The sequence below is a fragment of the Oryctolagus cuniculus genome, chromosome X (assembly GCF_964237555.1).
Source record: "Oryctolagus cuniculus chromosome X, mOryCun1.1, whole genome shotgun sequence".
Lineage (NCBI taxonomy): Eukaryota > Metazoa > Chordata > Mammalia > Lagomorpha > Leporidae > Oryctolagus > Oryctolagus cuniculus.
The window spans coordinates 40,541,400-40,560,470 of NC_091453.1; the positions used below are offsets into that span (position 1 = coordinate 40,541,400).

A 19,071-nucleotide genomic window follows, 5' to 3' on the forward strand; every position below is an offset into this window, starting at 1 on the left:
GGGATCTCACTCACAGAGATCTTTCATTTAGGTCATTTTTTTTTTTTTTGCCAGAGTGTCTTGGCTTTCCATGCCTAAAATACTCTCATGGGCTTTTCAGCCAGATCCGAATGGCTTAAGGGCTGATTCTGAGGCCAGAGTGCTGTTTAGGACCTCTGCCCTTCTATGAGTCTGCTGTGTATCCCGCTTCCCATGTTGGATCATTCTCTGCCTTTCTAATTCTATCAGTTAGTATTAGCAGACACTAGTCTTGTTTATGTGCTCCCTTTAACTCTTAAACCTATCATTATGATCAATTATGAACTGAAATTGATCACTTGGACTAGTGAGATGGCATTGGTACATGCCACCTTGATGGTATTGAGTTGGATTCCCCTGGCACGTTTCTAACTCCACCATTTGGGGCAAGTCCGATTGAGCATATCTCAAATTGTACATCTCCTCCCTCTCTTATTCCCACTCTTATATTTAACAGAGATCACTTTTCAGTTAAATTTAACACCTAAGAATAATTGTGTGTTAATTACAGTATTCATCCAATAGTATTAAGTAGAACAAAAAATACTACAAAGGATAAAGTATTAAATTGTACATCAACAGTGATGACAAGGGCTGATCAAGTCACTGTTTCCTATAGTGTCCGTTTCACTTCAATAGGTTTCCTTTTTGGTGCTCGGTTAGTTGTCACTGATCAGGGAGAACATATGATATTTGTCCTAGATATTTGCACAGATTCTTATTAGTGCTCACCTCCTGCTGATTTGATATTGGTTTGGTCTTATTTTCCTAAGTTCTTGATATACATTATTGTTATAAAGGTCCCAGTTAATGCTTTTGTTCTATCCCATAGATTTTGGTATGTTGAATTCATTTTCATTTGTGTCAAGAAAAATTTTTGTTTCTTTTTTATTTCTTCAATGATCTACTGAATGCAGTAGCACATTTTTTAAAAATTTCCAATGATTTATAAATGCTCTACTGTTCTGTTGTTGATTTGCAGTTTTATCCCTGTGTGGTATGACAAATGACATGGGATATTTTCAATCTTTTTAAATTTACAAAAATTTGACTTATTTCCTAATATATTTTCTTGAGAAAAATATTTCATGTGCTGGTGAGAAAAATCAATCCCTTAAGAAAGCAATATCAATCATTCATTCAATCAATCAAACTGGAAGCATCACAGTTGGTTTCTTTAGTTGTTGCTATATATGACAAACCCACAGCCAATACCATAAGGAATCGGGAAAAGCTGAAAAACTTTCCTCTCTGATCTGGAACAAGACAAGGATTTACGAATTCACCTCTTTTTCACAATGTAATATTGGAAAAATTAGCAAGAGCAATTAGGGAGGAGAAAGAACTAAGGAGCACTGAAATTGGAAAGAAGGAAATAAATGTGCCCGTCGTTGCAGATGACATGATATTGTACATGGAAAACCCTAAGCAAATCACTAAAACAGCTGTTAAAACAGGCAAATTCAGTAAAGTTGTAGGTTATAAAATCAACATACAAAGAACAACAGCTTTTTTTTATTTATTTGATGGGTAGAGTTATTGAGAGAGACAGAGAGAAAGGTCTTCCTTCCTTTGGTTCACTCCCCAAATGGCTGCCATGGCCAGCGCTGTGCCAATCCGAAGCAAGGAGCCAGGTGCTTCCTCCTGGTCTCCCATGCAGGTGCAGGTGTCCAAGCACTTGGGCCATCCTCCACTGCCCTCCTGGGCCACAGTAGAGAGCTGAACTGGAAGAGGAGCAACCAGGATTAGAACCCAGTGCCCATATGGGATGCTGGCGCCGCAGGCAGAGGATTAACCAAGTGAGCCATGGCGCCGGCCCAAACCAATAATGAACTTGCTGAAAGAGAATCAAGAAATAAATCCCATTCACAATAGACACAAAAATTCAAATGCTTAGAATTAAATTTAACCAAATAAGTGAAATATTTCCACAATGCAAATTAGAAAATCACTCATGAAATAAATAATCCTTGCCACAACAAAGGATAGGTATTCCTTGCTAATGGATTGGAGGAAATAATATTGTTAAAATGTCCATACTACCTCATGCAATCTACAGATTTAATGCAATCCCTATCAAAAAAACCGATGACATTTAAAAAAAAATACATGACTTTTTTTCACAGAATTAGAAAAACATTCTTAAAATTCATATGGAATTACAAAAGACATAAAATAGCCAAATTGATCCTTCAAGAAAGAAAAATCAATCAATCAAACTGGAAGCATCACAGCTGATTTCAAAGCATACTGCAAAGCTATTATAATTAAAACCACATAGCACTGTAAAAAACCTACCACATAGTTCCGTGTAACAGAATAGAGCCCAGAAATCCATTCATGTATATATAGCCAACTGATACTTGAGAAACATACCCAGAATGCACATTGGAGAAAGGAACAACAAATAGTGCTGGCAAAACTGTATATGTATTTGTAGAAGAATGAAATTAGATCCCTATCTCTCACCATATATAAAAATCAGTTCAAGATGGATCTAAGACCTAAATTTAATACTTGAGAATGACATTTCTAGAAAAAAAATGTCAGAGAAACTCTTCAAGATGCTAATGTAAGTGGTGACTTCTTGGATGAGACCACCAAATCACAGGCAACAAAAGGAAAATTAGATAAATTAAAAAAGATAATCATTATTATAAAATTATGAAGATTTGAAACATTTTTGTGGAATATAAGTGTGCTATCAGATGGCTTTGTATGATATTAGTTACTTTATGCATGTTTTCTCTTTTAATAATCTCAACAACTTTTCAAAAATTTTATAGATGTGCAAAATTTCAGCCAAGGAAGTTAAATAACTTGATCAGGGTCAGTTTTTTTTTTTTTTAATATTTCAGAGATTCTTCCCTTGGGCCTTTCTATTTAAAAATAGAATATATTTTTAAATATTCATGAGAGAAGAAAAGTGTTATTCAGAATTTTCTGGTGACTTTTCAAAAGGAGTGTGGAACCAGGTGTTGTGGTACAGGTGGTTAAAGCCACGTATTGGGTTCACCACATCCCAGCAAGTATCTGGTTCAAATCCTGGATATTTTCTGCTTCTAATTAAATTCAGCTACCTACTAATGCACTTGGGAGGTACTGGATTATGGCTAAAGTGCCTGGGCTACTGACACCGACATGGGAGACCTGGGTGGAGTTCCTGGCTCTTGACTGGCATAGCTTAACTATGGCTCTTGTGGGAATTTGGGGAGTGAACGAAGTGATGGAAGTTATCTCTCTTTTTGCTTCTCCTTATATCTGTCACTTTTCTTTTGAAATAAATAAATAAATCATTTTTACAAGAGTGTAAATTCTTATATTGGAAATATTTCGCTGCAGAACTTGTTTATATGTGTGAAGATACAGATAAAGATTTGAGAGAAAATTAAATTGTCCTTGTTGAAAATCATGGAACTAGGTTACAAATGGGAGAATATAGGAGATGCTTCTGAGTAAACAGGTGAGAGCAGGGAAAGGCAGTGGTTGTCAGAGGATAGAAGATTCAGAGAGAGAGAAGATACAGTTGCTTCCAGTACAGTGACAATAAGTAAAATAAAGAGATTTTCAGAAATGATTTTAAAAGTTTATCTAGGCTTTTCATGGTATAAGTGCTTTACTTTTCCCCTCAAAGATACCCACCCCACCAGATGACCTTAGTGACCTAATAACTATGTTCCTATTATACTTAAATTTTAAAATATTGCTTGTTACAGTAACATTTATACAGTATTATATATAATGTTATATATATATAGATATAGATAGATAGATAACACCTAGCAGAAAACCTTGTGCCAATCACTCAATGTTAGCTATTTTCTGGATATTTCAGTAGGAAATCAGTAAATGAAACTACCCTTGTGATAATACGAAATTCTATTGTATTGTTATCTTTTTACTTGGTACTAAAACTGACTGTCAGGACAGTTGTCAGTTCAGTCACTAAAATCACACAGCTAGGAAATTTTAGAAGGAAATACTGATTCTGTTGGTTCCCAACTTTATCTGTCTGCTTTTTATCCACTTATGAGAATATATTCACGGCTTTATTGCTTTCATCTCAAACCTGTTCTTTTACCTAGTCACACAAGCAAGATACTTGGGTGTAACACTAATCTCCACCTTCTTTCATTTCTTAAATAAAATATTCTAGCTCTAACTAACAAACAAGTTTTACTGGCTCTTCTTGCTTGTGTCCTATCATGGGAATTTTAGTCTGTTCCTTCATATCCTATTCTTCTGCCCACGAGGATTCCTGTATTTCTTCTAGTTCATCATGTTCTCTCTTATCTCCATAACTTTGCATATGTTGCTCCTTCTGCCTATAATACCTTCCCTTTCCCACCACTTCTTTATTTGTATGATTTATTTTTTTTACCACCCAGATTAGGCCTCAATTTTTACCACCCAGATTAAGCCTCAATTTTTACTTTATCTGATCATCTTAGCCGTTGTGTGATTTCCACCTCTGAGCTTTCAGAGCACATTGTGTTCTAGTTAGTCTTGTATTATAGTGCTATGTTAACAAATGAATTAACATAGAGAATTGATGAAATAAGTGTTTAAGGACTGAAAAAAAATACATATGCAACACTGAATTAACACAGTAACAATGAGTTCAGGAAATAGTTACCACTCCTAGGTATGAGGGAACAAAGGGAAGAGACTTCGATTACCAGAACCTAAAAACTCAAGACATCTGTGAGATAGCTGTCGCTTGGCTGCTGCTGACACTTAAGAAGCTTAGAAAACTAACCTGGAAGAATTCTGGTTCAAATTTCTGAGACTCAATTTCCAGCTGACTTGTTCTGCACTTACAAAGCTGTACAGTGATACTGGTTCTAGAATGAAATAGGAAGCTGGGGTGGTAGCATTGTGGCACAGCATTTTAGTCATTCGCTTGGACATTGGCATCCCATATTGGACCATCAGTTTGAGCCCTGAGTGCTATCTTTTGGGTCCAGCTTTCTGCTAATGTGACTAGGAAGGCAATGGAAGGTGGCCCAAGTGTTTGGGCCTCTGGCACCCACGTGGGATGGAGTTTCAGGCTTTTGGCTTTGGTTTGGGCCAGCTCCATCTATTGTGGACATTTGGGAAATGAAGTAACTGATGGAAGACCTCTCTCTCTTTCTGTCTCCCTCTTTCTCCATGTCTATCTCTCTCCCCTCCCCATTGCTCTGCCAAGTAAATAAATGAATAAATAAATAAATCTTAAAAAGGAACCATATGTGAAATATCTCAATTAAAAATAAATAGTAAGCTGAAATCAACTAATATTGCTTGGATGAAAGGACATTATTGTGAAAATGTTGTCAGGAATCACAAGCAAACTGTAAGAAGTAAATCCTTTCAGCTCTTTCCTTGTCTTCTGGTCTCTCTGTAGTGCCCCATATTTGAAAAATGCCAGAGGGCAAAAAATGGCAAAGGAAAATTTAGATTTTTGATTTCCATTATGTATAACAGTTCTTGGTTTTTGGCTGAGAGATAGCCATGTAATATATATATATATATATATATATATATATATATATATATATATATTGGATAGGCAGAATGGACAGTGAGAGAGAGAGACAGAGAGAAAGGTCTTCCTTTTCCGTTGGTTCACCCCTCAATGGCTGCTGCGGCCGGCGCACCGTGCTGATCCAAAGCCAGGAGCCAGGTGCTTCCCATGGTTGGCCGGCACCGTGGCTCAATAGGCTAATCCTCCACCTTGCGGTGCCGGCACACTGGGTTCTAGTCCTGGTCGGGGCGCCGGATTCTGTCCCAGTTGCCCCCTTCCAGGCCAGCTCTCTGCTATGGCCCGGGAGTGCAGTGGAGGATGGCCCAAGTGCTTGGGCCCTGCACCTGCATGGGAGACCAGGAGAAGCACCTGGCTCCTGGCTTCGGATCAGCGCGATGCGCTGGCTGCAGTGGCCATTGGATGGTGAACCAACGGCAAAAGGAAGACCTTTCTCTTTGTCTCTCTCTCTCTCACTGTCCACTCTGCCTGTAAAAAAATTGCACTGTCATTGTAAATCTTTTAAAATTATTTATTTATAAGGGGATTATACACTCATAACACACACGCGCGCGCACATACACACACATATGCACAGAGAATGAGAGAGAGAGGGAGAGAGACAGAATGCTCCCACATGTGGTAACTCCCCAAATGCCCAAATGCCTACCATGGCCAGGGCTGGCTTGGGGCTGAAGTTAGGAACTGGGCATTGAATACAATCGGCATATGAGTGGAAGCAACCCAATTACTTGAGCCTTAATGACTGCATCCACAGGTCTGCATTAGCATGAAGCTAGAATCAGGAGCTACAGCTGGGAATTGAACCTAGGTATTCCGATGTGGAACATGAGCATCTTAATTGCTAAACTAAATTCCTATCCTGTTCATTCTGATCTTGACCGTCTTACCAACCAGATTGTGAATTCCTAAAAGGTGCAAGCCATGTCTTATTTATCTTGGTATCCTCAGTGTTGAACATATAATCTGACACTTAGTATTTCTTCAAAAAATTATAAATTCTTTTTTTTTGATTTTTTAAATTTTTTTTAACTTTTATATAATGAATATAAAATTCCAAAGTACAGCTAATGGAGTACAATGGCTTCCCCCCCCATAACTTCCCTCCCACCTGCAACCCTCCCCTTTCCCTCTCCCTCTCCCCTTCCATTCACATCAAGATTCATTTTCAATTCTCTTTATATACAGAAGATCAGTTTAGAATATATTAAGTAAAGATTTCAACAGTTTGCACCCACATAGAAACAAAAAGTGAAAAATACTGTTTGAGTACTAGTTATAGCATTAAATCACAATGCACAGCACATTAAGGACAGAGATCCTACATGAGGAGTAAGTTCACCGTGACTCCTGTTGTTGACTTAACAATTTGACACTCTTGTTTATGGCATCACTAATCACCCTAGGCTCTTGTCTTGTCATGAGTTGCCAAGGCTATGGAAGCCTTTTGAGTTCACTGACTCTGATCATATTTAGACAAGGTTGTAGTCAGAGTGGAAGTTCTCTCCTCCCTTCACAGAAAGGTGCCTCCTTCTTTGATGACCTGTTCTTTCCACTGGGATCTCACTCGCGGAGATCTTTCATTTAGGCATTTAGGTGTTTTTTTTTTTTTTTTTTTTTTTTTTTTTTTTTTTTTTTTTCCCAGAGTGTCTTGGCTTTCCATGCCTGAAATACTCTCATGGGCTTTTCAGCCGGATCCACATGCCTTAAGGGCTGATCCTGAGGCCAGAGTGCTGTTTAGGACATCTGCCATTCTATGAGTCTGCTGTGTATCTTGCTTCCCATGTTGGATTGTTCTCTCCCTTTTTTTACATATTGATTTTTATACCAGTACCATGCTGTTTTAATTACTATAGCTTTGTAGTATGCTTTGAAGTTAGGTATTGTGATGCCTCTAGGTTGATTTTTTTTAAAGATTTATTTTATTTTTTCGAAAGAGAGTTACAGAGAGAGGTAGAGACAGAGAGAGAGGTCTTCCATCTGCTGGTTCACTCCCCAGATGACCACAATGGCTGGAGGTGAGCCGATCCGAAGCGAGAAGCCAGGAGATTCTTCTGGGTCTTCCACGTGGGGGCAGGGGCCCAAGAACTTGGGCCATCCTCCACTGCTATCCCAGGCCACAGCAGAGAGCTGGATTGGAAGAGGAGCAGCCAGGACTAGAACTGGCACCCATATGGGATGCTGGCGCTTCAGGCCAGGGCGTTAACCCGCTGCGCTACAGCACCGGCCCCAGGTTGATTTTTCTTGTTCAGGATTGCTTTGGTTATTCTGGGTCTTTTGTGATTAATTTTGGGATTGCTTTTTCTTTTTTTTTTTTTAACTTTTATTTAATGAATAAAAATTTCCAAAGTACGACTTATGGATTACAATGGCTTCCCCCGATACCATCCCTCCCACCCACAACCCTCCCCTTTCCCACTCCCTCTCCCCTTCCATTCACATCAAGATTCATTTTCGATTATCTTAATATACAGAAGATCAGCTTAGTATACATTAAGTATGGATTTCAACAGTTTGCTCCCACACAGAAACATAAAGTGAAAAATAATAGATGATTTTTTTTAAATGATGATGAAATCAGATCAGACCTATTGTCATGTTTAATCCCAGTGAGAGTCAAGTTGGGAATTGATAATTTCTTTTTTTTTTTTACAGAGGATCAGTTTAGTATGCATTAAGTAAGGATTTCAACAGTTTGCACCCCCATAGAAACACAAAGTGAAATATATTGTTTGAGTACTCGTTATAGCATTAAATCTGAATACACAGCACATTAAGGACAGAGATCCTACATGAGGAGTAAGTGCACAGTGACTCCTGTTGTTGACTTTACCAATTGACACTCCTGTCTATGGCATCAGTAATCTCCCCATGCTCTAGTCATGAGTTTCCAAGGCTATGGAAGCCCTCTGAGTTCTCCGACTCTTATCTTGTTTAGACAAGGTCATAGTCAAAGTGGAGGTTCTCTCCTCCCTTCAGAGAAAGGTACCTCCTTCTTTGAAGACCTGTTCTTTCCACTGGGATCTCACTCGCAGAGATCTTTTGCCAGAGTGTCTTGGCTTTCCATGCCTGAAATACTCTCATGGGCTTTTCAGCCAGCTCTGAATGCCTTTAGGGCTGATTCTGAGGCCAGAGTGCTATTTAGGACATCTGCCATTCTATGAGTCTGCTGAGTATCTCACTTCCCATGTTGGATCACTCTCCCCTTTATTTACTCCATCGGTTAGCGTTAGCAGGTACTAGACTTGTCTATGTGCTCCCTTTGACTCCCAGTCCCTCCACCATGACCAACTGTGAACTGAAATTGATCACCTGGAACAGTGAGATGGCATTGGTACATGCCACCTCGATGGGATTGAATTGGAATCCCCTGGTATGCTTCCAACTCCACCACTTGGGGCAAGTCAGCCTGAGCATGTCCCAAATTATACATCTCTTCCCTCTCCCATTCCCACTCCCATGTTCAACAGGGATCACATTTCAGTTAATTTTCAACACTTAAGAATAACTGTGCATCAATTACAGAACTAAATCAGTCATATTAAATAGAACAGATAAAAAAAACTACTAAGAGGGATAATGTATTAAGTTGTTCATTAACAGTCAGGGCTATGCTGATCAAGTATAAATTCTTTTTAAACACTAATTGCAACTTGTTACGTTCTTATAGTATGTTGGCTTTCCAAATCTTCTTTGAATATGATTTATATTTCACTGTTTCTCTTCCTGTCCTGAATAAGCAGAGATTTGCTACTAGTTTTATGTCTTATACACTGGAGCGTCTACGGTCATGCATTCCAGCTGATTAGTGCATTCTTTCTGAACTTTGGTTTTCTAAATTTTATTAGTTTTATACGTATTCAATATAGTTCATAGATACAATTCTAAGAATATAATGATAGTCTCTTCCTCAATCCCTCTGTCTCCTTCTCTCCCTCCCACCTTTCTTTCCATCTCTCTTTTTTTGAGATGTAATTTTAAATTTACATTACAGTAAAAAGCTTAATACTTTACTGAATAAGAAGTTTAACAACTAAAAAGCAAAAATACTCTAGTTAGTAGGAATATAGACAACACAATAATGAATGGAAAAATGATCAAATTTTGTTAAGGCAAGCTTGCTGAGATGCCTAGTGTATAGAAATAGGAAATAGGAAAACAGAAAAATACACACACAGACTTTGAATGGAATTCATCTTATGTTAATTATTGCGTTATTTGATGCATGTTTCTGACTCTGAGTAAAACTTTAACATGTGAAAATAATATGGGCACTTAAGGTTTACAGTTTTTTTTAATTTTGTTTGACAGGCAGAGTTAGTGAGAGAGAGAGACAGAGAGAAAGGTCTTCCTTCTGTTGGTTCACCCCCCAAATGGTCGCTACGGCCAGTGTGTCGTGCCAATCCGAAGCCATGAGCCAGGTGCTTCCTCCTGGTTTCCCATGGGAGTGCAGGGGCCCAAGCACCTGGGCCATCCTCCACTCCACTCCCGGGCCACAGCAGAGAGCTGAACTGGAAGAGGAGCAACCGGGACTAGAACCCGGTGCCCATATGGGATGCTGGTGCCACAGGCGGAGGATTAACCTAGTGAGCCATGGCGCCGGCCCCAAGGTTTACAGTTTCACAAAGTCAAATGTTTGTGAAGTGTCCAATCCTTTCATTCATTTATGCCACAAGTGTTTGTTAAATGCTTAGTGTGAGGTAACTTTAAAAATTTCATGGTAAATGCACATGATGAAAAAACTGTGCATTGATTACAAATTTTTGCACCAAAAACTTACCTTTTGATTCATTTCCCTCAAAATTTTAAAGTACCATCGTATGTTCCTGGCCCTAGGCTGGCTGTTAGGGGATACAAAGATGAAAAAACAAAGTCTCTGGCCTCTTTTATCCCCCACTTTGGTCACTGAAACATGCAAATAACCAATGTTGAGATCACTGTAGAATTACAGTTCCAATAATGTATGAAGTAGAGTATGATGGAAGCACAGAGAAGGTGTATCTATCCAAAACTAAATAGGTGTCATGGAAGGCTTTCTAGAAGAAACATTGTAAAAATAGAGCCCTGAGGAATGAGTAAGAGTTAACCAGAAGGTAATAGTATGCAGTGATAGCGGTAAGTGGGCTGTATATCTTTCCACAAAAGTATGGGCATAAAATTCTCCTTGCATTTTATTTCCCTACCCCATGTTCTACTTAGATAACTGCATGAGAAAAGGAATTCTGGATATATAGATTTATAAAAATGCTTCTCAGACCTGGTTAAAGTGTTTTGCTTGCTACATATCGGCAAGTTTAAGTATTATTCTGGTGTCACAATCACCATTAGGTCCTATCCTCTTTGTGTCTCTACAGAGGCACAGTTAAGGATGTTTGGTTGAGGTATCTGGTTTCCTTGATATAAGATGTAAATTGAGCCCTCCCTTTCTGCCTCTTTCAGCCTTCTCTTGGAGCTCTCTGATTTTAATGATTAAATGAGGTTCAAGTTTGGGCAATGTTAATGAAGGAACTTTCAAAATTGTAGGAAAATATACATAGTTAAGGCAATACCTCTACTCTACCCCGCCCTTGGGAAGAATAGAACTGGGAAAATTGTCTATGCTCCCTACCTAATTGGGAAACTCTGGGGGCCAAGTGCTCCAGGAAACCCATTTTAACATTGTCAACAAATAAGCTGTCATTAAATGGGGCTGATAAAATCAGTACTAATGGGACATGTTGAAGTAGCTGCTTCAGTTTTCCTTGTTGTTGTTTTTAAGATTTATTTATTTATTTGAAAGGCAGAGTTACAGAGAGGCAGAGGCAGAGAGAGAGAGAGAGAGAGAGAGAGAGAGAGGTCTTCCATCCTCTGGTTCATTCCCCATATGGCTGCAATGGTTGGAGCTGTGCCTATCCAAAGCTAGGAGCCAGGAGCTTCTTTCAGGTCTCCCAAGCCGGTGCAGGGGCCCAAGCATCCGGGCCATCTTCTACTTCTTTCCCAGGCCATAGTAGAGAGCTGGATTGGAAGTGGAGCAGCCAGGACTTGATCTGGCTCCCATAAGGGGTGCTGGCAATGCAGGCGGCAGCTTTAACTGCTACACCACAGCGCCGGCCCCTCATCATTGTTTTTCTGATGCAGCTTGTAGCTTACTTCCTTGCTTTCATATTGCCACTTCCTTGAGTTCTGTGATTTGGGTAATTTAGCTTTGTTGTAATCTGCTATAACTATAATCTTTTGACTTTCCTGTCAGAGATTGCACCGAGTATCAGGAAAACCTGATGATACGAATAATGAAGACAGTAATAACTGCCATTTATTGAGTGGCTCCTCTGTGCTGCAGCTACTGTTTTATGCATTCAAATGACAGACCCTACCTGTAGGTCCTATTACAATCATGATTTTTCTAGTTGGAGAAACAAGTTTAGAAAGGCCTCATTTTCAAAGTCACATTATTTGCCCAGAACAATCTTACTCCAAGGCCTTGGATCTGACCATTCTGATACACTGCCTTTTATGTGGCCAAAAGCTTTATTAGCAGAGGGAAGATTATATTTTCAGGTTAATATTTTGTTGTACCTTTCAGGCTGACCATTGTTTTTCTGACATAGTTAAGATTCTAGAAATTGTAGTCAACACTTATTTTCTCTGAATTTCTCAATTCCTGTTATACATCTACATTCACAGAAATCTAGCTTCTGTTCCTATCACTAAGTTAAAAATTCTCTGCTATTATTTTGGATGCTTTTCAATGCAAATTACAGAAAACCAAGTTGTAAATGAACCAGAAACAATAATGAAAATATGTTGTCCCACAAAATGCACTATCCTTTGGTAAGTTAGTTCCAGAATTGATTGATTCAGTACATGAAAAATGTCATCATTTACCTTTGTATTCAGTCTTTTGCTTAAGACACCTTAGATTTTCAGCTTTAGTCTCAGGCTAGTTCTGATTTGCATAGGAGGACTGCCATGACTCATGTCTCCAGAGCCAAAATTATGGCCACATAATAGTAGATAAACTGATTTCTGAGAAGATGAATAGCATGACTGTGATTGTATTAAACAAACAATAAATCATACCCCTAAGACTAGTTTGTGGGCCCATTTATCCTAAAGGCATAGGCATTGAAAGAAAGGCAGTTGAGGTACCATTAATAATTTCCATTTAGCAGAAAACTGACAACATTACTTTGAATCCTTACCTCTCTTTATTTCTGTTTCCTAATCAATATAATAGGGCAAATGTTATGTATTGTATGGAACTGTGTGAAATAAGAGAGTTAATGAATATAAAAGACAGGGATTAGCAAATAAAATTTGCTTAACAAATGGTACATGTTGCTATCATTTTCAAAATTTTAATTATCTGATTCTTGAAATTATCACTACCTTTGGTTTCTATGATAGCTCTCTTCTATTGTTTATTTACCTCTTACACATCAAACATATCTTATTGTTTCTTAAGGTTTCATTCTGGAATTTCATACACGCAAATACACGCAAACACACACACACAAACACACACACACAAACACACACACACACGATTTCATGACTTTAAGTACCCTTTCGGCTCTGGGAAGTCCAAGAACTTTATTACTCTATCTTTTAGTGAAACTGTGGGAGGTAGAGAGTGAGGGAGGGAGAGAGCTAGAGAGAGAGAGAGAAACAGAGGGAAGGAGAGAGAGAAAGAGAAAGAGAAAGAGAAAGAGAGAGAGAGAGAGAGAGAGAGAGAGAGAGAGATTGTTTTATTAATTTCTCCTGGGTCAAGAGTACACTTTATTGATAGCATTAGCATATATAGTATATACATGAGAACGGGATTCATACCATTATTGGCAGGCCTGTAGTTCTCAGAAAGCAGAGGCTAGACTAATATATCAATAGACTAAAATGGAGCATGTTTTCTTATACTTTCACCTTTAATTCTTCCTACCAGAGATTCCTGTTATCTTTAATAATAAATATTGTTCACATTAGTAATAATGAACATCTGAGTGTTTACAATGTTCCAGATGCTGTTGAAATGCTTTACAAATGCTTGGCATCGTTAATCACATGAATAATCCTGTGAGGTAACTACTATTAGCTTCAGTATACATATAAGGAAACTGCAATGCAAAAAGTTAAATAATTTGCCAAAGGAGACAAACTAAATAGTGGATGAGTATGCAAATATATGCATTCTCTCTTTACATATTATTCAAAAGAAACAAAATGTGAGCTGTCTATGCAATTTAAAATATTTTGGAAGCTACACTTAAAAAGTGAAAACATGCAGAGAAGATTGATTTTGATAATATATATTATTTAATTAAATATGTAAAAATATAATTTCAACACATTGTACTGGCTGTATTTTGAATGCTCAATAATCACAAATGGCTTATGACTGCCTTATTTGTGAACTCAATTCTAGAATCTATGTTCTTAGGCTACAGACCCAGCTCAACCTTAGTATAAAACCATTGTTCTACCATTTAGAAGCTGTGCAATCCTGGGCAAGATTATTAATAATTTAACTTTCCCATATATGTAAATCGTAGATAATAGTATCTATATCACATGATTGTTATTACTGAGTGATTGTATAATGTTCATTTTGGTGCCTGGCACAAGTAAATGACTGCTAAGTATCATCAACAACATCTATGATCCTGAAACATTCTAGAACTCATGTTTCTTCTATTTCTGGAATACTGCTGTATATACCTGGCAGTGAATAAACTTGTCTTTGGTGCTAGCAACAATGCTTTGCGTCCATTTTTTTTTCAAAGAACCCTCACAGTCACCTTCCTGCTATATATTTAAAACTGAGGCAACCAAAACCAAATTAAATAGTAGAAATTGTATAGGTCATAGACTTATGAAATGAAACTCCAGAATATTTGTTTATCTTAAAGGAATTGATTTTATCATATTCCTTTGGTTTGAATATTTTGATTATTTCTTGAAGTAACTAATAAGTCTCATTATTGTTTCTGGGAAGCCTGAATATTCTTTCTATTTAAGTTATTTTTTAAGTCAAATGACATGTTATATAAAATATTTAAAATCGTTCTTTTAGGGGCCAGCGTTGTGGTGTAGGGGGTAAAGCTGCTGCCTGTGATGCCAGTATCCCATAAGGACACAGGTTTGTCTCCCAGCTGCTCCACTTTAGATCCAGCTCCTTGCTAATCACTTGGGAAAGCAGTGTATGATGGCCTATGTATCTGGGCCCCTGACACCCACATGGGAGACCTGGAAGAAGCTTTTGGCTCCTGGCTTTTGTCTGGTTCATCCTTGATCTTTGCTGCCACCTTGGGAGTGAACCAGTGGGTGGAAGATCTCTCTCTCTGTCTCTCTCTCTGTCTCTCTCTCTTTCTCTCTCTCTGTCTCTCCTCTCTGTAACTCTGACTTTCTTTTTTTTTTGAAGGACTTTGAATTCTTTTTTTAAAAGATTTTTTATTTATTTGCGACGTAGAATTATAGACAGTGAAAGGGAGAAACAGAGAGAAAGGTCTTCCATCCGCTGGTTCACTCCCCAAATGGCCACAATGGAGCTGCACCGATCCGAAGCCAGGAACCAGGAGCTTCTTCCAGGTCTCCCACCTGGATGCAGGGGCCCAAGGACTTGGGTCATCCTCTACTGCTTTTCCAGGCCATAGCAGAGAGCTGGATTGGAGGGGGAGCAGCCAGGTCTTGAACTGGAGCCCAAATGGGATGCCAGCGCTGTAGATGGAGGGTTAACCTACTATGCCACAGTGCCGGCACCTTTGACTTTTTATTTATTTATTTATTTATTTTTTGACAGGCAGAGTGGACAGTGAGAGAGAGAGACAGAGAGAAAGGTCTTCCTTTGCCGTTGGTTCACCCTCCAATGGCCGCCGCAGCCGGCATGCTGCGGCCGGCGCACCGCACTGATCCGATGGCAGGAGCCAGGAGCCAGGTGCTTTTCCTGGTCTCCCATGGGGTGCAGGGCCCAAGCACCTGGGCCATCCTCCACTGCACTCCCTGGCCACAGCAGAGAGCTGGCCTGGAAGAGGGGCAACCGGGACAGAATCCGGCGCCCCGACCGGGACTAGAACCCGGTGTGCCGGCGCCGCTAGGCGGAGGATTAGCCTAGTGAGCCGCGGCGCCGGCCCCCCTTTGACTTTCAAATTAACAAATAAATACTCTTTTGAAGAATTATCATTTGATAAAATACATCGGAATTGAATAGTTTAGGAATTATATACATATACAATTAATATGCATTTACAGTTTGTTCTTTTGGGCATGGTTACTTAATTATATTGCTTTCTGCTCTTGCTATATGTTTATTATAGAACATTTGCAATAGCCAATAACAAAATATTTTATACATAATAAGTGGTTATTCATTATTAACTTTTTGTTTCAATTTCAAAAATGTACTTTTACATGTGGTTGAGATTATGCCAGAAATATAACATTGCAAAATTCTCTTTCCACTTAAAACATATTAAATTGTAGGAATTTCGAAAGGGCAGCAAAACTTTCAATCAAAACCATTTTTGTTTCAGTAATGCAATTGTTTGTTTTATATATCATAATTTATTTGGTGATGGGTTGCTTTTATATATTTTTCTGGGCAAATAATTGTACACCAACCAACCTTCTGTGTTAATATTTCTTACTATGTTAGATTTTAGCTCTTATGATGAATTCTGAAAGGAACAATCAATGTCTCAAATCGTCAACTTTCTAAGACTCTTGACATGTACATCAATCTTCTTAGGTTTCTTTAATAAAGTTAAGTATATCGTTATTTTGGTATATCATTATTTTATGTAGTTACAATTTGCACTGGTTCATTTCTTCCTAGGTTTGAAGCAGCTGAGAAGGAGGCTCATGCTGTAGATCAAAAGCTAGCTGACAAGCAGGAAGATGAAGCCACACTAGAAAAGAAATGGCCCTTCCTTGGGGTTCCTGTGACAGTAAAGGAAGCATTTCAGCTACAAGGTCCTGTTCTATGTATTTTTTTAATAATGTGGGCTGATCTCACAAGTCAAAAGCATTTTCCAAACTTATATATATGAATGAAATTGACATTTTGAGATTTGATTATTGTTTACAGCTCTGTTTCTACTGTTGAGGAGTAGTGTTTTTTTTTCTTACTATTTCTTTAATTCTTTACCTAGTGGCAGGCTAAGCTGATGATTATAACATAAACTGAAAGTATGTCATTGTAAAAATTAAGAGAATAAGAAAGGAATGAGGTGGCATGAACCAATGCCATCTCACTAGTCCAAGTGATCAATTTCTGTTCACAATTGATAATAAAGATAGGACTAAGAGCCAAAGGGAGCACATAAACAAGACTAGTGTCTGCAAATACTACCTGATAGAATAAAAAAGGGAGAGAATGATCCAACATGGGAAGCGAGATACACAGCAGACCCATAGAATGGCAGATGTCTTAAACAGCACTCTGGCCTCAGAATCAGCCCTTAAGGCACGCGGATCTGGCTGAAAAAGCCCATGAGTATTACAGGCATAGAAAGCCAAAACACTCTGGAAAAAAAAAAACCACCTAAATGAAAGATCTCCACGAGTGAGATCCCAGTGAAAAGAACAGGTCATCAAAGAAGGAAGCACCTTTTTCTGAAGGGAGGAGAGAACTTCCACTTTGACTACGACCATGTCTAAATATGATCAGAGTTGGTGAACTCAAAAGGCTTCCAAAGCCTTGGCAACTCATGACAAGAGCCTAGGGAGATTACAGACGCTATAAACAAGAGTGTCAATTTGTTAAGTCAACAACAGGAGTCACTGTGCACTTACACCTCATGTAGGAAGGATGTCTGTCCTTAATGTGCTGTACAGTGTGATTTAATGCTATAACTAGTACTCAAACAGTATTTTTCACTTTGTGTTTCTATGTGGTTGCAAACTGTTGAAATCTTTACTTAATATATGCTAAACTGATCTTCTGTATATAAAGAGAATTGAAAATGAATCTTGATGTGAATGGAAGGGGGGAGGGAGAGGGAAAGGGGAAGGTTGCGGGTGGGAGGGAAGTTATGGGGGGGGGGAATCCATTGTAATCCATAAGCTGTACTTTGGAAATTTATATTCATTAAATAAATTTAAAAAAAAGAATAAGAAAGGAATGAAAAAGGATGGTAGGAACATGGGTTTACTTCTTCAATTTTGAAATGTAGGAAAATATTCAAAAATCCCATTGAAAAGACAAATGATAATGGTTGTTCTCTATTAGACCTGTGTGGCATTTGCGGGTGCTATATTTAGCACTAATTTATACTGCAGGAAACTTAAAAGAATTTTACAAGTATTATTATTATATTGTTATTGCAATTATTATTATTTTTGAGATAAATAAATTGAGGTCCAAGAAACTTACACTAGTTTGCCTAAAGCCAACATGGAATTATGATAAACGGCTGCATTTTCTCTATAATACAGTTCTTACTGTGCAACTTCCTGTTTTCCTTTAAAATAAATTAAAATCTCAAGTATTTGGAAATTAAACAATAAATATTTAAATAACCCATGATCCAAAGGAAAAATCATGAGAGAACTTTTAAATAGAGAACAAAAACCCAAGTAACAAGATAATTAAACTTATGGGATACAGGTAAAGCAATACTTAGAGGGAGCTTTCTTGAATATATTTGATAAGAAGAAAGATTTCACATCAATAATGTGCAATTACATATTAGAAGCTAGAACATAATGAGAGCAAAATAAACTCACAGCAAGTTAGAGGGTACAAAACAATAATGATCAGAATGGAAATCAATGCAATAGGAAACACTATAACAATGAATAAAATCAATGAAACGAAAAAAATAGTTCTTTAATAAGAACAGCAAAGCAGGCATACATTTAGCTATAATATCAAGAAAAAACAGAAATAAAACATAAAATAATAACAGCAGGAAGGAAAGAAGTAGAATCAAACAGTTCCTCAATATCTTTAAGAAGTTGTAAGGTAATGCCATGAAAAACATCATTCCAGTAAATTAGACATTTGAATAGAATGATTCCTAGAAATATACAAATAAAGAAAACCGATTGAAGAAGGGGAAATGTAATTAGGTTCATACAAAATAAAGAGTCTGAATAAGTGCTTAAAATTCTCTCCAGATGCATCCATTTTGTTGCAAAACACAAGATTTCATTCTTTATGGCTGAGTCATATTCCATCATGTATATATGCCATATTTTCTTTATCCAGTCATCAGTTTATGAAATGAGATGATTTCATATTCATTTTGTTTAGGTAAATTCCCATGAGTGGGACAGCTGGATCATTTGTTAGATATCTTTTCAGATATCTGAGGAATATCCCTACCTTCTTTAGTAATGATTGTAATACTTTACTATGATTTCACAAACAGTATATTTGGGCATCTTTTTCTCCACATTCTCACCAGCATTAATTTTTTTTTTTATTTTTGGATAATATGCATTCTGCCTGGGGTAAGGTAAAAGCTCACTGTGGTTTGATTTACATTTTATTGATGGCTAATGATCCTAAGTGGATTATGGCCATTGTATTTATATTTCATCTATTGAATGAAACT

General features: G+C 37.8%; 1 protein-coding gene across 3 annotated transcripts in view; it reads left to right on the forward strand.

Annotated features, from left to right (window-relative positions):
* FAAH2 (fatty acid amide hydrolase 2) overlaps positions 1-19,071 on the forward strand; it is a 217,511-nt gene that overhangs the window by 12,127 nt on the left and 186,313 nt on the right. For all 3 annotated transcript variants that reach the window (XM_070067362.1, XM_051827718.2, XM_070067361.1), the window contains exon 3: positions 16,347-16,483. In XM_070067362.1, the coding sequence (XP_069923463.1) occupies positions 16,347-16,483 (137 nt within the window). The remainder of the gene's footprint in view (positions 1-16,346; positions 16,484-19,071) is intronic.